General features: G+C 42.1%; 1 protein-coding gene across 1 annotated transcript in view; it reads left to right on the top strand.

The window, feature by feature from the left end:
• The window catches only part of CMTR1 (cap methyltransferase 1), a 36,933-nt gene that overhangs the window by 18,883 nt on the left and 3,505 nt on the right, over positions 1–14,545 (top strand). Inside the window, exons 16-23 of the mRNA XM_083604487.1 lie at positions 2,279–2,347; positions 3,079–3,210; positions 3,909–4,031; positions 6,662–6,753; positions 7,264–7,332; positions 8,189–8,236; positions 9,281–9,393; positions 10,731–10,839. Coding sequence (XP_083460613.1) covers positions 2,279–2,347; positions 3,079–3,210; positions 3,909–4,031; positions 6,662–6,753; positions 7,264–7,332; positions 8,189–8,236; positions 9,281–9,393; positions 10,731–10,839 — 755 coding nt within the window. The remainder of the gene's footprint in view (positions 1–2,278; positions 2,348–3,078; positions 3,211–3,908; positions 4,032–6,661; positions 6,754–7,263; positions 7,333–8,188; positions 8,237–9,280; positions 9,394–10,730; positions 10,840–14,545) is intronic.

The following is a 14,545-nucleotide window of genomic DNA, read 5'->3' on the forward strand; positions in this document are numbered from 1 at the left end:
CAAAATCCCCATATTTCATGAGATGATGCCACCTATTATTACTGATCATAGCATTTTTCTACTGGAAGAAGAAAAACCTTCTTTCTCTGTGTGTCTTTCTCTTAGTAACATGTGAATGGCTATTGGAGTAACAAGTTGGTTAAAAGAAAATAGCTGTTTAGCTGTAGACTTGTTAAATTTAATAAATCCATACCTGCTTTTAAAGAAAAAAAATTCTCTCAAGTGTAGCCTGTGGAAATTCAATTTTAAAAGCATTGAAAGAACTCCTGCCATTCACAATTAGCTAAAAACAAAAGCGTAGACTGTAACATAATGTATGATGAATCTTTAAGTAACAGCTCTTGCTTTTTAGTATGCATCCCATTCCTATTATCTGAGAAATATCTCTTTGGCTTAAAATGTTTAGCGGCTGAGGGAGTAAATGTCATCGTGTGTGTGGACGAAAAGGGAATGTCATACCCTAATTAACCAAAAAGAGCAATGCCACTTAGTACTAGCCAGCTCTTAAGAGTGCTTCAATATCCCCTTTTGTAGTCACAGTCTGATCAGTTGATTGCACTTGTTAGTACATGCTTTAGGTATATTGTTCTAAATGAAGTTAGTGATTGTGAGTAGGGAATCATGGTGCAGTGCTGTTTTGGGTTAATTGGCCAAAATAAGAAGTCGTATTTTGGCATGTGTATGAGTTGCTACTCAGGATACTCCATAGGACCCTAACATAAATAAACATCGATCCTTTTAGACAAGAGCAATTTCTCCCCAAACATAAAAAGGACCTTACTTTCAGCATTCATTGAAACTACTCTGTAGCAAATGGGTGGAAAACTTAGGGTCCTCCAGGAGTTGTTGGATTATAGCTTCTATCCTGCCTGACCAGTGACTGGGCCTGATGGTCACTGGAGTCCAACAACAGCTGGAGGACCACAAGTTTCTCACCCTTGCTCTAGGTGGGGCCACTGGATAAACATATACTTCATCACTCAGAGCCGAGAAGAAGAAACCTAACCAGGAACACAAGAAGCTGCCTAATGCCAACTCAGACCATTGACCCATCTAACTCACTGATTGTCTGTGGCGCACCAGGATTTCAGACAGCGTGTCTTTCCCAGCCCCTCCCAGAGCTGCCAGGAATTGAAGCTGGGGATTTATGCATGCCAGCAGGCTCCACTATGGAGCTCTGACTCTTCAGCTGCAACCTGTCATCCCTGCATGAAAGTTGGATTGTGGGGATTTTTATGGCAACGTATTTTGTCGGCTAATTATCTATTGTGCGAAAGAGTACTTTTTTCTTTTTTATAGATATTTATTGAAATTTTCCACATTAATACAAAAAAACAAAAAAACAAAAAAAACACAAAAAAATTAAAAAACACATAGGGTTTACAATTCCATATTTTCAATACCATATTTCCCTGATTTCCCCACACCTCCCCTTCTTGTATTCCAATTCAAGTTGTTAGTTCAACAAGTTCCTATCCCCAATTTTTAACCTTTTTATATTTAATTCATTTTAAAAAAAACAATTTTAACTTATAGACATCAATATTTGTACCTCAGTGCTCAAATCTTTTTCTAAAGTCGACCCAAATTCCCTTCCACGAATTCCCCAATTTTCATACTAATAACCAAACAAAATAAAAAAAACAGATTATAATTGTACGCCCTTTGGATTCCCAGACCCCACCATCCCCTTTCCCGGTTTCGATCCCCAGCAAATGTCCATCAGTCTTAATCTACTATCAGCCTGGAGACCTCACGTCCGAGGCTCTTAATTCTCTCTCAGTTCCTCTCTGCCGGTTTTTTTGATAGTCCTTAGTATTAAACACCAGATCTCGGAGAAGTAAAGAGTACTTTTTTCTTTTTATTTGAAAAGGAACTGCTGCTCCCATTGTTCCTATTGAAATCAATTGCCAAAGTTTACTGAGCGTTTTGCAGGCATGTTAAAAAGCTGTAGAAGTAGTGTGTAGCAATACTTCAAAAACAATGCGTTGGGTTCTTCCATTCATGAGAGGCAGAGAGATTGTGAGTAAGAGGACAAAAATAGCCCGAGTACAAGTTAATTTTGATCCATCAGTAGCTCAGGGAAACTCAAGCTCTTTTGTCTTTTACAAAATAAGTTAATATTTTAATGTGCATCTGCCTTGGCTTTCTTTTTGCTTCTCCATACGTCCCCTTTATTCTATGCCTGATGAACAGCAAATAATTAGAAGCAATGATGGAATAAATGTAATGTGTGAACCAAATCCTTGTTGACTCATTGGCTCTTGGGTTGCTCTAGATTCCAGACCAGGCCAGAGTTGCTCCATCCTCTTCTGATCCCAAGTCCAAGTTCTTTGAGCTAATTCAGGTGAGACTTCCAGTTGCTGTTTGTTCTGTATGCTCAGATTAAATTAATGCTCTTTATCATGAGACAGCAAAAAGCAAAGATGGTGAAAACACTCCCTCAAGGCTTCTTGTATTGGTTGCTGTTAACAGCAAAAGGTGAAGTGTATCGTCGTAAGTTTGGAGCTGGCTATTACGGAGAGGTATATCTGCTTTGTCTGTCCCTAAACGTATGTATCTACTTATAAACTCTCTGGTTCAAACAATCAGTTTTGCACACAATATATTTGTGATCAGATGCAGCATTGTGCAGTTATTTTGACAATTGGCTGCTGGAGGCAAAAAATGTCACTACGTCAGTAATAGTAATTTATTATTTGTATCCCTCCCACCTGAGTGGGTTGCCCTAGCCAGTCTGGGCACAGAAAAATACAAGGAAACATCAGGTATTAAAAATTTCCCAATAATCTTCAAGTGTCTCCGGAAAGTCGTGTAGTTGTTTATCTCTTTGACATCTGATGGGAGGGCGTTCCACAGGGTGGGTGCCACTACCAAGAAGGCCCTTTGCCTGGTTCCCTGTAACTTCACTTCTTGCAATGAGGGAACTGCCAGAAGGCCCTCGAAGCTGGAATCAGTGTCCTGGCTGGACAGTGGTGGAGATATGCAGTATATGGAGCATGGAAACAACTTCCTTAATTCCAGTCATTGTGATAGCCTTTTTTGGGATAACAATTCCCTCTTCTTTTTTGTTTTTAGGGTGCTGACATGGAGATCTTCAGTTACAAACCAACACCTCTCAACTCAAAAACTTTGGAGAAAATCCGACCTGTGCTGGATTACAGGTGCATGGTGTCAGGAAGTGAGCAGAAGTTTCTTCTAGCACTAGGGGTAAGTGGTAATAATGAAATGTAACAATGAGTTTCAGCAAGAGAAAAAACCCCCCCTGTGTATTTTAAGCAAGTTGGTGCTTGGTTTGCAATTTCATTCAGCCATGTGTTGCTCCTGATTATCTCCAGGAATGGTCTTGTTTTAGATCCTGGCTTAAATTGCCATGGTGGTTGTTTGGTCTGTGGATTACCTTTGCTAGTATCTCACTGATACGTTACAAGCCAATTTTTATAGTAAGCTTTACTTTGTTTTATAAATTCACCAACTACATGATCTTACCATATTCTGATAACATGATTTCTTAATTTCTGCAGTGAAATTAAGTCCCTCGCTTGTGAGGGCTAAAAGAGAAGCTTGCTAAACAACCTGAATAACTGTTTACTCGTTTATTTATTTAATAAAATTTGTACACTGTTTGATTGTAAAAGACCTTAAAACGATTTACAAAAGATAAAAAAGTAAAATCCAGAAAAACTAAGAAATCTACTTTAAAACATACAAAAGTTAAAATACTAGAACAGATAAAATTTAAGATTTTCTTCTTCCGCTGACAACCTTTTTAGATGCTTCGTTATAAAGTACATTCCACTCTGGCAATCTCTCTCTGCTGGCCTGGTACTAACTCCAAGAGACTGTGGCCTCATCTGTGAACTCCTTTGGTCCCTAATCTTGCTGCCTTCCTGTTTGTTTACATGCAGAAGTCTCAGATATACACTTGGGCTGGTCGCACATCAGATCGCTGGACCAAACTGGACTTGAAAACAGAATTACCACGGGACACTCTTCTGTCTGTGGAGATAGTTCATGAGCTGAAAGGAGAGGTAAGAGGCTGATTTTTCTTCAGAAGGGGCTAATTTTCTTCTACTAGCAATTTAAAACTCATATTACAAGGGGGAAAGGCCTGACAGACTCATCACTAGGGCTTTTGGTAAGGATAGTGGCATTTAAGGTCGTTTTGTGGCTTGCTCTTCTAAGGTAGGATCACTTGCACACATGCATATACTCCAGCCAAAGCTCTCCTCTCCAGAAGTGGATCTATCATTTTCTTACCAATTTACCAAGCTTGAAGAACAAATATTGCTATGGGATTGTTATTATTTTTAGTCACTAATCACAAAGTTTAGAGAAGATAATTTATTCAAGGGATAAATGATTTTCTGCAGGGGATATTTGCGAATGAAAAAAATGTAAGCATTCCTGAGACTAGTGCAGCAAACAAAATTTAACTACCAGTAATTGGAACACCAATCTTTATAAAATAAGTTAAAAATTCAGCCCGGGTAAATCAGGGCATTGACACAAATTTTCCTATCCATCAATCAATCTCCTGCCCTTTCTCCCAGAGGAACCCCAAGGTGGCAAACAAGTGATAAAGCAATAAATCATACACAAAATGATAAAAAATTGTCCAAATTAGTAAAATCAGTTTCATCTAATAAGAACAGGATAAAACAGTTCAAGAATAAAAACAATGTGCTGAAATTCTGACTTTTTATACTTAAAAAAAGATGTGTTAGAAACAGTATGAAGTGCAAAATGAACTTCAGTGAATACGATCAACAGTAGAATCTGAACAATACCAAAATCATAAAAGAGAGCAAAGCACTGTGTGTTACAACTACCGTGGGACCAAATTTCCCACTTCCATCAAGCTTGTTACAATTTATCCTAATAAAAATGCTAGTGTTTTCAATTCCATTATGCACTCTTTGACACTGTTTCGGAAAACCTAAAATAATGGAATTTTAATCTGCTTAAAGCCTAATTCACAGTTCAGGGTTCACCTAGTGAGACAGAGAAAGGGAGTTTTACCTTGCTCAGCCACATACTCGCTTTGGCACAAAGCTACCTTCTCTTTGTAAGCTATTGCAGTATGCTTGCTGTGCTCTTGTGTGATCTTTCCATAGCTTCTGACACAGTCCGTTTGTTCAGATCCAGTCAGGCTTAGCTGAAGGAACATTTTGGGAGGTGGTTGGCTGTCGCCAGCTTTGCTGGGTTTTATGTGTGTTCAACAGTTTTCAGACTTTTAGGGCGGGAGAACGTAAGAGACTTTGTAAAATAATGAACTGTTTAGAGAGAAATTGCCATCTCTGAAACACTCAAATCCAGATTCATGCTGTGGAATTGATTTAGCAATAGGATTGGGACAGCCAAAGGGTACTATTTCTTCACACGGTGCTTAAATTAAAGGATTTCCTACTGCAGGATATGGCGCTGGCAACTTGTAGAGATGGCTTTTTAAAAGGATTAAATGAGTTAAATGGGAGATAGAGCTTTCCATGACAGTTAAGAATGGAATTTCCATGTTCTGCCACAATATGTGCATGCTTACTGAACGCAGAGAACAAATGTAAGGGTGTTTTCTCCTATTACTCCCTGCTTGCGAGCTTTGCAAGGTTACCTGGCTAGCCGCTGTTGGGAGTGCTGGCGTAGAAACACCCCTGATCTCCACCAGCTAAGCAGTTACTTCATTCTTTTGGAAGGTTGATTTGATCCATAGATTCCTGACTTTCCCCCACCCCCTAAGGCAGCATGCCAATGGGTTTTATCTGTCAATGGGTGAGCTATGAGTTCAAGATTCAGAAGCGACAGTCCCACAATCCATTGCCCTGGTTTGCTCTCCAGTTACTTCCCCACAAAGTCACAACCTAGTGGTGTCTTACCCAGTATTTGGGAACAATTTTAAAACAGCTTAGAAGTGAATTTTAACAGTATAGACTTCAGCATGTGCGGTATCCTTTATGGAACTGTATATTTGGGGTGGGAGAACCTGGTAACAGCCCAATGCACATGTCATGATAAGCCATAGTTTGAAATAAACGATGGTTTACCAGGAATGAGCCTGGAACCAGCACTCAGTTTGTTCTTGAAGCAAACCATAAGTGGAAGCCACCTTGGCTTACTGCTCATAGTTTGTTTGGGAGAAGCAAACCAAAAGTGCTTGTGGTTGGTTTCCTGGCTCAGGGTGGAGCAAAACCAACATGGCGGAGCCGTGTGGCCTGGTTTCCTGTGAACCATAGTTTATTTCAAGCTTATCATGACATGCAGCCAAAGAGGCACTTTTTTTTGTATACAGTGGTACCTCGCAAGACGAAATTAATTCGTTCCACGAGTCTTTTCGTCTTGCGAGGTTTTTCGTCTTGCGAAGCACGGTCAAGTCGCAACTGCACCTCTTCAAGCGGTTTTAAGAAAAAGGAAACAAACTCGCAAGACGTTTTCGTCTTGCGAAGCAAGCCCATAGGGAAATTTGTCTTGCGAAGCAACTCAAAAAACGAAAAACTCTTTCGTCTTGCGAGTTTTTCGTCTTCCGAGGCATTCGTCTTGTGAGGTACCACTGTAACTTCTAAAGCAGTCAGTGAGGTGGGAAGCTGTTGCGCATGCAGATGGTATTCTTTGCAACACACTCAGAATACAGCAGCACTTTGTGAGGTGCCGATTTTCCTCTCCCTAGGGAAAAGCACAGCGAAAAATTAATGCCATCCACATCCTGGATGCCCTGGTGATAAATGGTAGTGATGTCCGAGAACAACATTTCAATCAGCGGTAAGCAGAGTTCGGGAAATTACTTGTGTATATAGTTTGATGGGTGCGGGGTGTGTGTGAGAGGTGGGTTCTTAACCTAGAGTGTCGGCTGTTCAACAGAATAACCCCAAATAGACACTTGAGAAATTTTGAAAGAGCAAACTTCTGAATGCGGTATGCCTTTTCTTGATCTCCACTCAGTTAGCCAATGCAACCCTGTGGCAGAGAAGACTACTCCATTAGCAGCAAGCAAGCAAATCTTAACATTTGGGAATATACTAGTATGGAAGGGATCCTTTTTCATGAGAAAAAGCCAACAGCCCTCAAATGCCTTCCTAGCCACATTTTACTCATAGTTTGTCCTATTTTGGGGCTTCCCGTAAACATCTGGTTCTTAAATGGGCCAAACTATTAAATCAGTCAATCTTTAGATTGGTTATGTTACTACCTTGAGTAGCCTCCCCATTGTATAAGACTTAATCCATTTCTGAGTAAAGCTAAACTAAAGAAATCCTTATTTTTTGGTTGCAGAATTCAGCTAGCAGAGAAATTTGTAAAAGCCGTCTCTAAACCTAGCCGGCCAGATATGAACCCCATCCGGTGAGTGCGGCCTTTTGGATTCTTGCTGGCTTCTGGGGCTGTAATTAAAAATACTTTGTAGGTAGTTTGTACCATGATGGATTTTCACATTAAGTTGTACGTTTGGAAGCCAGCAAGAGTGATTGTGGGAGGATGCTTTCCTATGAAAGACCATTTCAGATCAGTTTGATATGTGAAGAGCTTATCCTTGAAATAAACTGGTTTAGCTGCTAGACAGAAGAATCAGAGACCAAACGATGTGGTTCTCTTTCTGGGTCTAGTTTGTAACTTATATGAAGACAGGAGGGGAGGGCAAAGAAATCAGGCCACAAGAGAAAGCAGCACCATGGATCATCTTGGAAACATACACTTTACTAAAGGGTGGTTGTGCCTCTTCAATTTTAATAATTTTGTTTTGGATAACGAATTTAACCTGCATAAAGCTTGCCAGTCAACAGAAGCCTTTCAGAATCAAGTTTGTTGTATAGGACCTGTGTAATATTTCATTCTGTGTTTTTCTGATGCTGAAACAAAATAGCAGGGTTACAACTCCTAAATATAGCCATCTAAATTCAGCAAGAAGGCTGGTGGTACTGCTGACATGAAGTGCTCAGATCAGTAGAGTTCTGTGATTAGAAGTCATGATCTTTGATAAGTTTTTTTTTCTTTATTACAGTATTCTACTTCTCGATCATGAGGGCTAGAAACTTCCTTTTATAGAAAGTCTAAGATTTTTAGGAGTCTTGATGAGAGCACCTGGGGAGTAAGTTTTTTTTAAAGCAGAGTCATCAGCAGTTTTGAAGAGCTTGTAGGAACTCAATCTACAGTTAGATGTTGTGGCCAGCATATTATTCCACTCATGGACTTTTCTCCACAGAGTGAAGGAGGTATACAGGCTAGAGGATATGGAAAAGATTTTTCTAAGGTAAGTCCTCAGAAATCCTGGATTTGCAGCCTTTATGATGTTATTATTTGGACTTTCTCTGTTGTTTTTTTAAAGAGAATATTGTTAATTCTGCATTACTGGTAGGATTTATCAGCCTATCCAAAAGGAACCTATGTTTATTGGCTAGCGGAAGGAAGTTAGTTAGGTTTTTTATGGCCAAGCCTCCAACACTGTGTTTTCCAGCCCTGCAGAGATCCATCCCATTTCTCCCTTGTGGCGTAGAAGAGGCTTGCTTGTGTGGCTGGCTGGTGGGAGAAATACTGGCTGCTTTTAAAGATCAGCACATTCATATTTTGCACAATGGAATCCATAGATGGTGCTAAAATGACCAGATTTTAAGCCCTGAATCTATCCGTAGATTCTTTGCCTTAGTACTAGCTGCTTTGCCTTAGTACTTAACAAAGCTCTCAGATGAACCTTCTAAACCATTTGTCTCTCTAATATTCAGAGTCCCTTAGTACCCTTTCAACAGGTTCCACAATTTTGTTGATCATGAAAAGTGTTCAGCAGGCCTCTGGTGAGTGTGAGGAGCCTCAAGCTTCACCCAACTGTGGAGCTGCAGGGGGGAGAACTGCCCCTTTCCCTTTGCATCCCCAAAGTTTGGAGGACACCTGGGAGTTGTTTAGAGTGTTGGGTGTTCAGAGCACTCAGCAAGGAGATTGTCCCAGATGCATCTTTGATTTGGAGGCTCAGCATGAGGTCACCAGCAAACCAGCTCCCTTTGGGAGCGGGGCATGATCCTGGCAACCATTTTTTTTGTTGGCCGACAACCTTCTTCTTATCTTGTTCATCCTCACAACACCCCTCAAAATTATGTCACAATTATACTTTTAACAGAGAGAAGAATTTGTGTTGGTCATTTGACCACAGTGGAGTTTCTGCTTGGCTAGGGATATGAACTGCACCTCCTGGACCAAGTCCCAGGGTCTGGGACTGTTTGCCACATTGCTGAGACCTGTGCTTTGTGCATTTTTTGTTACTTTGGGTATGAACACCCTGTCTCCTGGTTGTTTGGTGGCGTAGGTTAGAGATGAAGATCATCAAGAGCTCAGGCGGAACCCCACGGCTGTCCTACACTGGCCGTGACGACAGACACTTTGTTCCCACAGGATTGTACATCGTTCGGACTGTCAGTGGTAAGTCCTTCTCTGTTCAGGGACTCTTTGCTATGATGGTCAAAGTCAAGCTCTGAAATATGCATCTCTGCTTTGGTCAAAACAATTACATGGACCATTTTTTGCTTTTAAAAAACTGAGAGAGTACATTCCTCTATTTGGTTAGTTGCCCCTCCCATTCTGTCTTGGATCCTGATTCTCCTAGCAGAGCGTAGCATTGTGCAGGGGAACGTTGGAAGCTGGGGAAGATCTTGAGGTATTATTTTTTTTGCAGAAAAAGCAGTGCAAAATGCTTGCAGAAGATTGCTGAAGTAGTTTTCTCCTTTCATATGCCCCCTGTGCTTTTCTTCCTTAAAAGCCATCCATGATAAATACTACAGAAGCAGCTTCTCTTCCCATGCATTGCTTTTCCTGCCACCACTCAGGATTGAAATGAGTAGGGTACCCAGTAACTGGATGAGAACTCAAGTGCAGGGCAACTACCTGTTCCCTTGTCCTCTGTCCATCACCTGGCGCATGAGGCTGCCCTTCCTGCCCCATCATTCCTACAGTGTATTCAGCTAATGAGTACCAGCAAGATTGTAGCTAAGCCAGGGTCACTGAAAACCAAGTGGAAGGCATAAGCATTCTTGGGGGAATCCCAAGATTGGCAGAAGTACAAAATATCTTGACCTGACTTGGACCCTACCTAGCTTCAGCAAGGTGGTAGCCTCATATGCCTTCAGGCCATATCCTGAATTTTCCCGATGTGCCTTAGAAATGAGGTGCCTTGGTGTAAAAAAAAAAAAGTATATTGGCAAGTTTTTTTCTTCTCATAAGGGTCTTTTAAGACCCTCTCAGACACTGCTGCCCCATAGACTTCACAAAGGTAGTAGAACTGCTGGCAAAAACTCCTCTGCAGATCTCAACACCTGGGCAGGGCTATATGGGTGGAGGCATTTCATTTAGATCAGGGTCAGGCAAATTCAGCCCTCCAGATGTTTTGGGACTACAACTACCATCATCCCTGACCACTGGTCCTCTTAGTTAGGGATGATGGGAGTTGTAGTCCCAAAACATCTGGAGGGCCGAGTTTGCCTTTGCTTGATTTAGATATTGGGGCCCAAGTCATTTGGGGCTTTGTATGTCAACATGATCACCTTGACCTTGCCTTGGAAGCACAATGGCAACCAGTGCAGGTCTTTTAAGAATTGGTGTGCTATGTGCTTAGCCAGCAGAGCCCACCAGCACTCCGGCCGCTGCATGCTGCACCACTTGCAGCTTCTGAACCATCTCTTAAGGACAGCTTCACATGCAATACTCTACAGTAGTCCAGTTATTCTTCTCTTTTTAATCTGATCTCGTTTTCCCCCCCACAGATCCGTGGACCATGGCAGTTAGCAAAAATTCTAATAGGAAATTTTTCTACAACAAGACAACACATAAATCAACGTATGAACTGCCTCAAGAATCTGTTGCACCATTTCAGTGAGTATCATCCAGAAAATACTGCCAGTTTATCTAGAAGCAGCGAGGGGGATCATACCAGCACATGTTGCTTTTGTAGTGCATAGATCTCTCTCCAGCATCATTAAACTGTGTGGTGTTGACCTGTAAATGTCCACAGAAGTTACCACCGCAGGCTTTGCTCTATTATCTAAGGAAACATTGGGAGGGTTCTGGACCATGATTTACAATTCATTGTACTCTTAATAGTTGGCTTCGGGAGGTGGCAAGGTAACCCAGCATGTATTAGACTGCATGCCACAGTTGGTATACTTGGCTGGGTCTGGAGACTGTGTCAGGAATAGGTCTCGCTGAAAGCTTTTGATCTTCTGAATACCACAGAATTACAGTGGCCTGATGTATCATAGTTTTCCCCAGACAACTCTGGGGATCTTTGAAAGGATGCTAAGATTTCTTGGTTTGATCTTGGGCCCCTTAATAGAACTACAGCTTAAACTTTGTAATATGGAAACACTCTCACTTTAAAGGCTTTGAGATACAGGAAGAAGCTGACTAGGAGACTTAGGAAAAGGCAGCACTGCACTAAGGCTTTTGAGGAAGTGGGGAACCATACATGCCTGCACTTAATTCAAAACCTACTCCTTGAGTATCTGTCACCCAAAGCAGAGATGTATGGTTCACCTACGCTTCTTTTCTATGCCCTGTCAGGTCCTGAATTCTGGGACCTCACAGCAGTCAGACAGAAGCAAGAATGAAATAATCCTTGCTTACGCCAGAATCCTTGAATCTGCTGTAGCTGTCTTCTTCTCATTGGCATTCTTGTCTTCCACCTTCAGCCATTAGATGGTTACAAATTCTGCCGCTTGCTTCAACCATGCTTCCCCTTTCTTTTGTTCTGTTCTGTTCCATTCTGTTTGCTTTTGTTTTGTTTTGTGGGTGTTTTTTGTATAAAATGTAGACCCCTCTTACTTTGAAGTTCTTTAATCTCTAGCTCTTTCATACTGCTTTCCTCTATCTTTAAGGCTCTCCTTATTACTTTTACCAAGGCTTCAGGTGTTTGGATGGTTTTCTATCTAAGCCATTATATGCAGTTGCTAGTGAACCCCAAACCTTTCCCACTTCCTGCGACACATGCAGAGAACTTGGAAAAGAGGAGTACCTGGAAAAGAGGAGTATCTGCTTTGCAGCTGAGTTTTTGCAGGGTGGGCAAGAAGGATGAGACCTGTGGGTATAGGGCAGTATACAAATTTACAAACAAACAAACAAGGTGTCTTCTGCAGAAGCCTAGCAGGAAAGGACAGAAATTAGCACCCTTCCCCCCCCGCCAAGTCCTTTCTCCTGTGAACTCAGCTTGCACAAGAATGCTCATCAGAGGACCAAAATGTCTGTCCATCTCTCTTCCTTCTGCCTACCCTTTTGCTGCTCTGTATCTTTGCGATTCTTTCCCCCACCCCAAACACACACACACACACACACACACACACACACTTGTAAAAGCTTATTTCTTCTCTCGTTTTCTGGAATAAGTTTTCAACTTTACTCATCTTAGTATAGCAGCCCCCTTGGGTGCCCTGCCTGCCCCCTTAGTGTCCCATCTCGTTGATGTAAGCCTATTTCAGCCCTCCATAAACTGCACCCCCCATTTATAAAGGAGGTTATATTCCTGCCCACAGGATTAGAAGTCCTTAGTTGTAAAGCTGAATCTATGATGTGTACTACATAAAACACAGAAGAATTGTCGCTTATCCAAACAGGGTTAGCAGAAGTGCTTACAGCTTTTTAAACATGGACTATGTAGACAATGGAGGGACGCGGGTGGCGCTGTGCGTTAAACCACAGAGCCTAGGACTTGCCGATCAAAAGGTTGGAGGTTCGAATCACCGCGACGGGGTGAGCTCCCGTTGCTTGGTCCCTGCTCCTGCCAACCTAGCAGTTTGAAAGCACATCAAAGTGCAAGTAGATAAATAGGTACTGCTCTGGTGGGAAGGTAAATGGGCTTTCCGTGCGCTGCTCTGGTTCGCCAGAAGCAGCTTCGTCATGCTGGCCACATGACCCGGAAGCTGTACACCGACTCCCTCCACCAGTAAAGCGAGATGAGCGCCGCAACCCCAGAGTCGGCCATGACTGGACCTAATGGTCAGGGGTCTCTTTACCTATGTAGACAATGAGAGGCTCATTCTCAGGAGTTCTGTTTACCCTAAGAAAAATCCAGCCTCGTTCTCGGGCCTGAGCGTGTCTGACCCCTGGGAACTCCAGCTGAGTTGCTTCTAATTTTCCACCTCTCTTGCACTGAATAGTTTTAGAGAAACTGTGGGAGCCCTTTGAACTTCTTTTTGTCAAATGCTAAGCAGGCAGTAAGCAGCATCTCACTTTCTTTCAGAAACTCAGGAATTCTTTCCGTTCCCTTCCTCATATTGCATATTTTCTGCAGAAAGCATAACTGTGGCTCTGAAAACAGTGGGAAGAGGCTTACGTGTGATTTTGATAATGGATGTTTTGCATTATCATTTGTGAACTCTAATATGGTTGTAATTAGGCCCTGATATATTTTCTTGTCACAATGCTAATATCAGAACAGTGCAACTAAATAGGCTGTGAATATTAAATGCCAGTAATTGTTGGACTCGAAGGCCGCTTTGTCTCCGGCAATTAGCTACTTGCTTTTTCTCCAGTATGACAACACTGTTAAACAAGGAGGAGAACCTGAGCTCAGGCAGGAATAGAGATCTGATCAATGAGGCTGCTCCAAGAGGATTTTTTAAAAAGATCAGAATGTACAAAACTTATTTATCTAAAATGTCAAGTTTTGCTGAGCAGTCAGAGTTGCTGCAGCTCCTGCGGTTTCCATTCTGGTTGCTGGACTCTTCAGAAGTCTCCTGTAAGTTCTTTTATAGATTCTGCTAAGGGTACTTCATTTTCCTCACCCCCTCAGAAGTCTAAAAAATTTTTGGCTCTCTGTGTGTTGGGTTCCCCCGCTTTCAGACACCAAAGGCATTGATTTCCCCCTTCTAGTCAGTGCTTTGACTTGAGGCAAAAATAAGGCTGTTTCTGTTAAAACAACCTTTTGTACACCTGGCTGTGGTGTCTGTGTCTGCAGTCTGCAAGTCCTTTAATTGGTGGGTCCTGCAGAAATTATCGATTAGGCTTTCTCTTAAGGCATCAGAGTAGAGGGAGCAAACAGGGGTGTTTTTTTTGGCCACATGACCAGCAGACAGGCTTTTGATACTTGGGGGATGCATGTTCAGCTTGAGATTCATATTCCCACTTGAGAGCTGGCAAAAGATCCCTCCTCTCTCTTGTGCTGATTCTGCTGTAATGCGAACATCATCAGCACAGACAGAACACGTATATGTGGCCATTTTACACCTGAAGTATCTTATCAGCCGTATCTATTCTGTGGAAGCTGAAGGTTAGACTTTGTGGAGTGTTTGAAGGTGGAATTCAGTGTTGTGCTCCTCCCATCATTTTGTCTGTGCAAGCATTCCAGTTTTCTGGGTAGAAAGACCCGCTCTCTGCTCCCCCTTTGTGCTGTTTGGGGGGGTGTTTCCTCCTGACACTCCCCTCGAGCCAATTTAGGGGGCATGTAGCGGGAGGGGAGGGAAGCCCCATTGCACAAACGGCCAAGATTGGCTGAAGATGTCGATATCAAGCTTCTAATAGGACTTCCAGAAGTGAAGGAAGGTACTGACCACACCTGGGGCTACTACTCATCATTCTGTTGTGCCCC

Source organism: Podarcis filfolensis, assembly GCF_964270895.1.
Source record: "Podarcis filfolensis genome assembly, chromosome: 3".
NCBI classification, from domain to species: Eukaryota; Metazoa; Chordata; class Lepidosauria; order Squamata; family Lacertidae; genus Podarcis; species Podarcis filfolensis.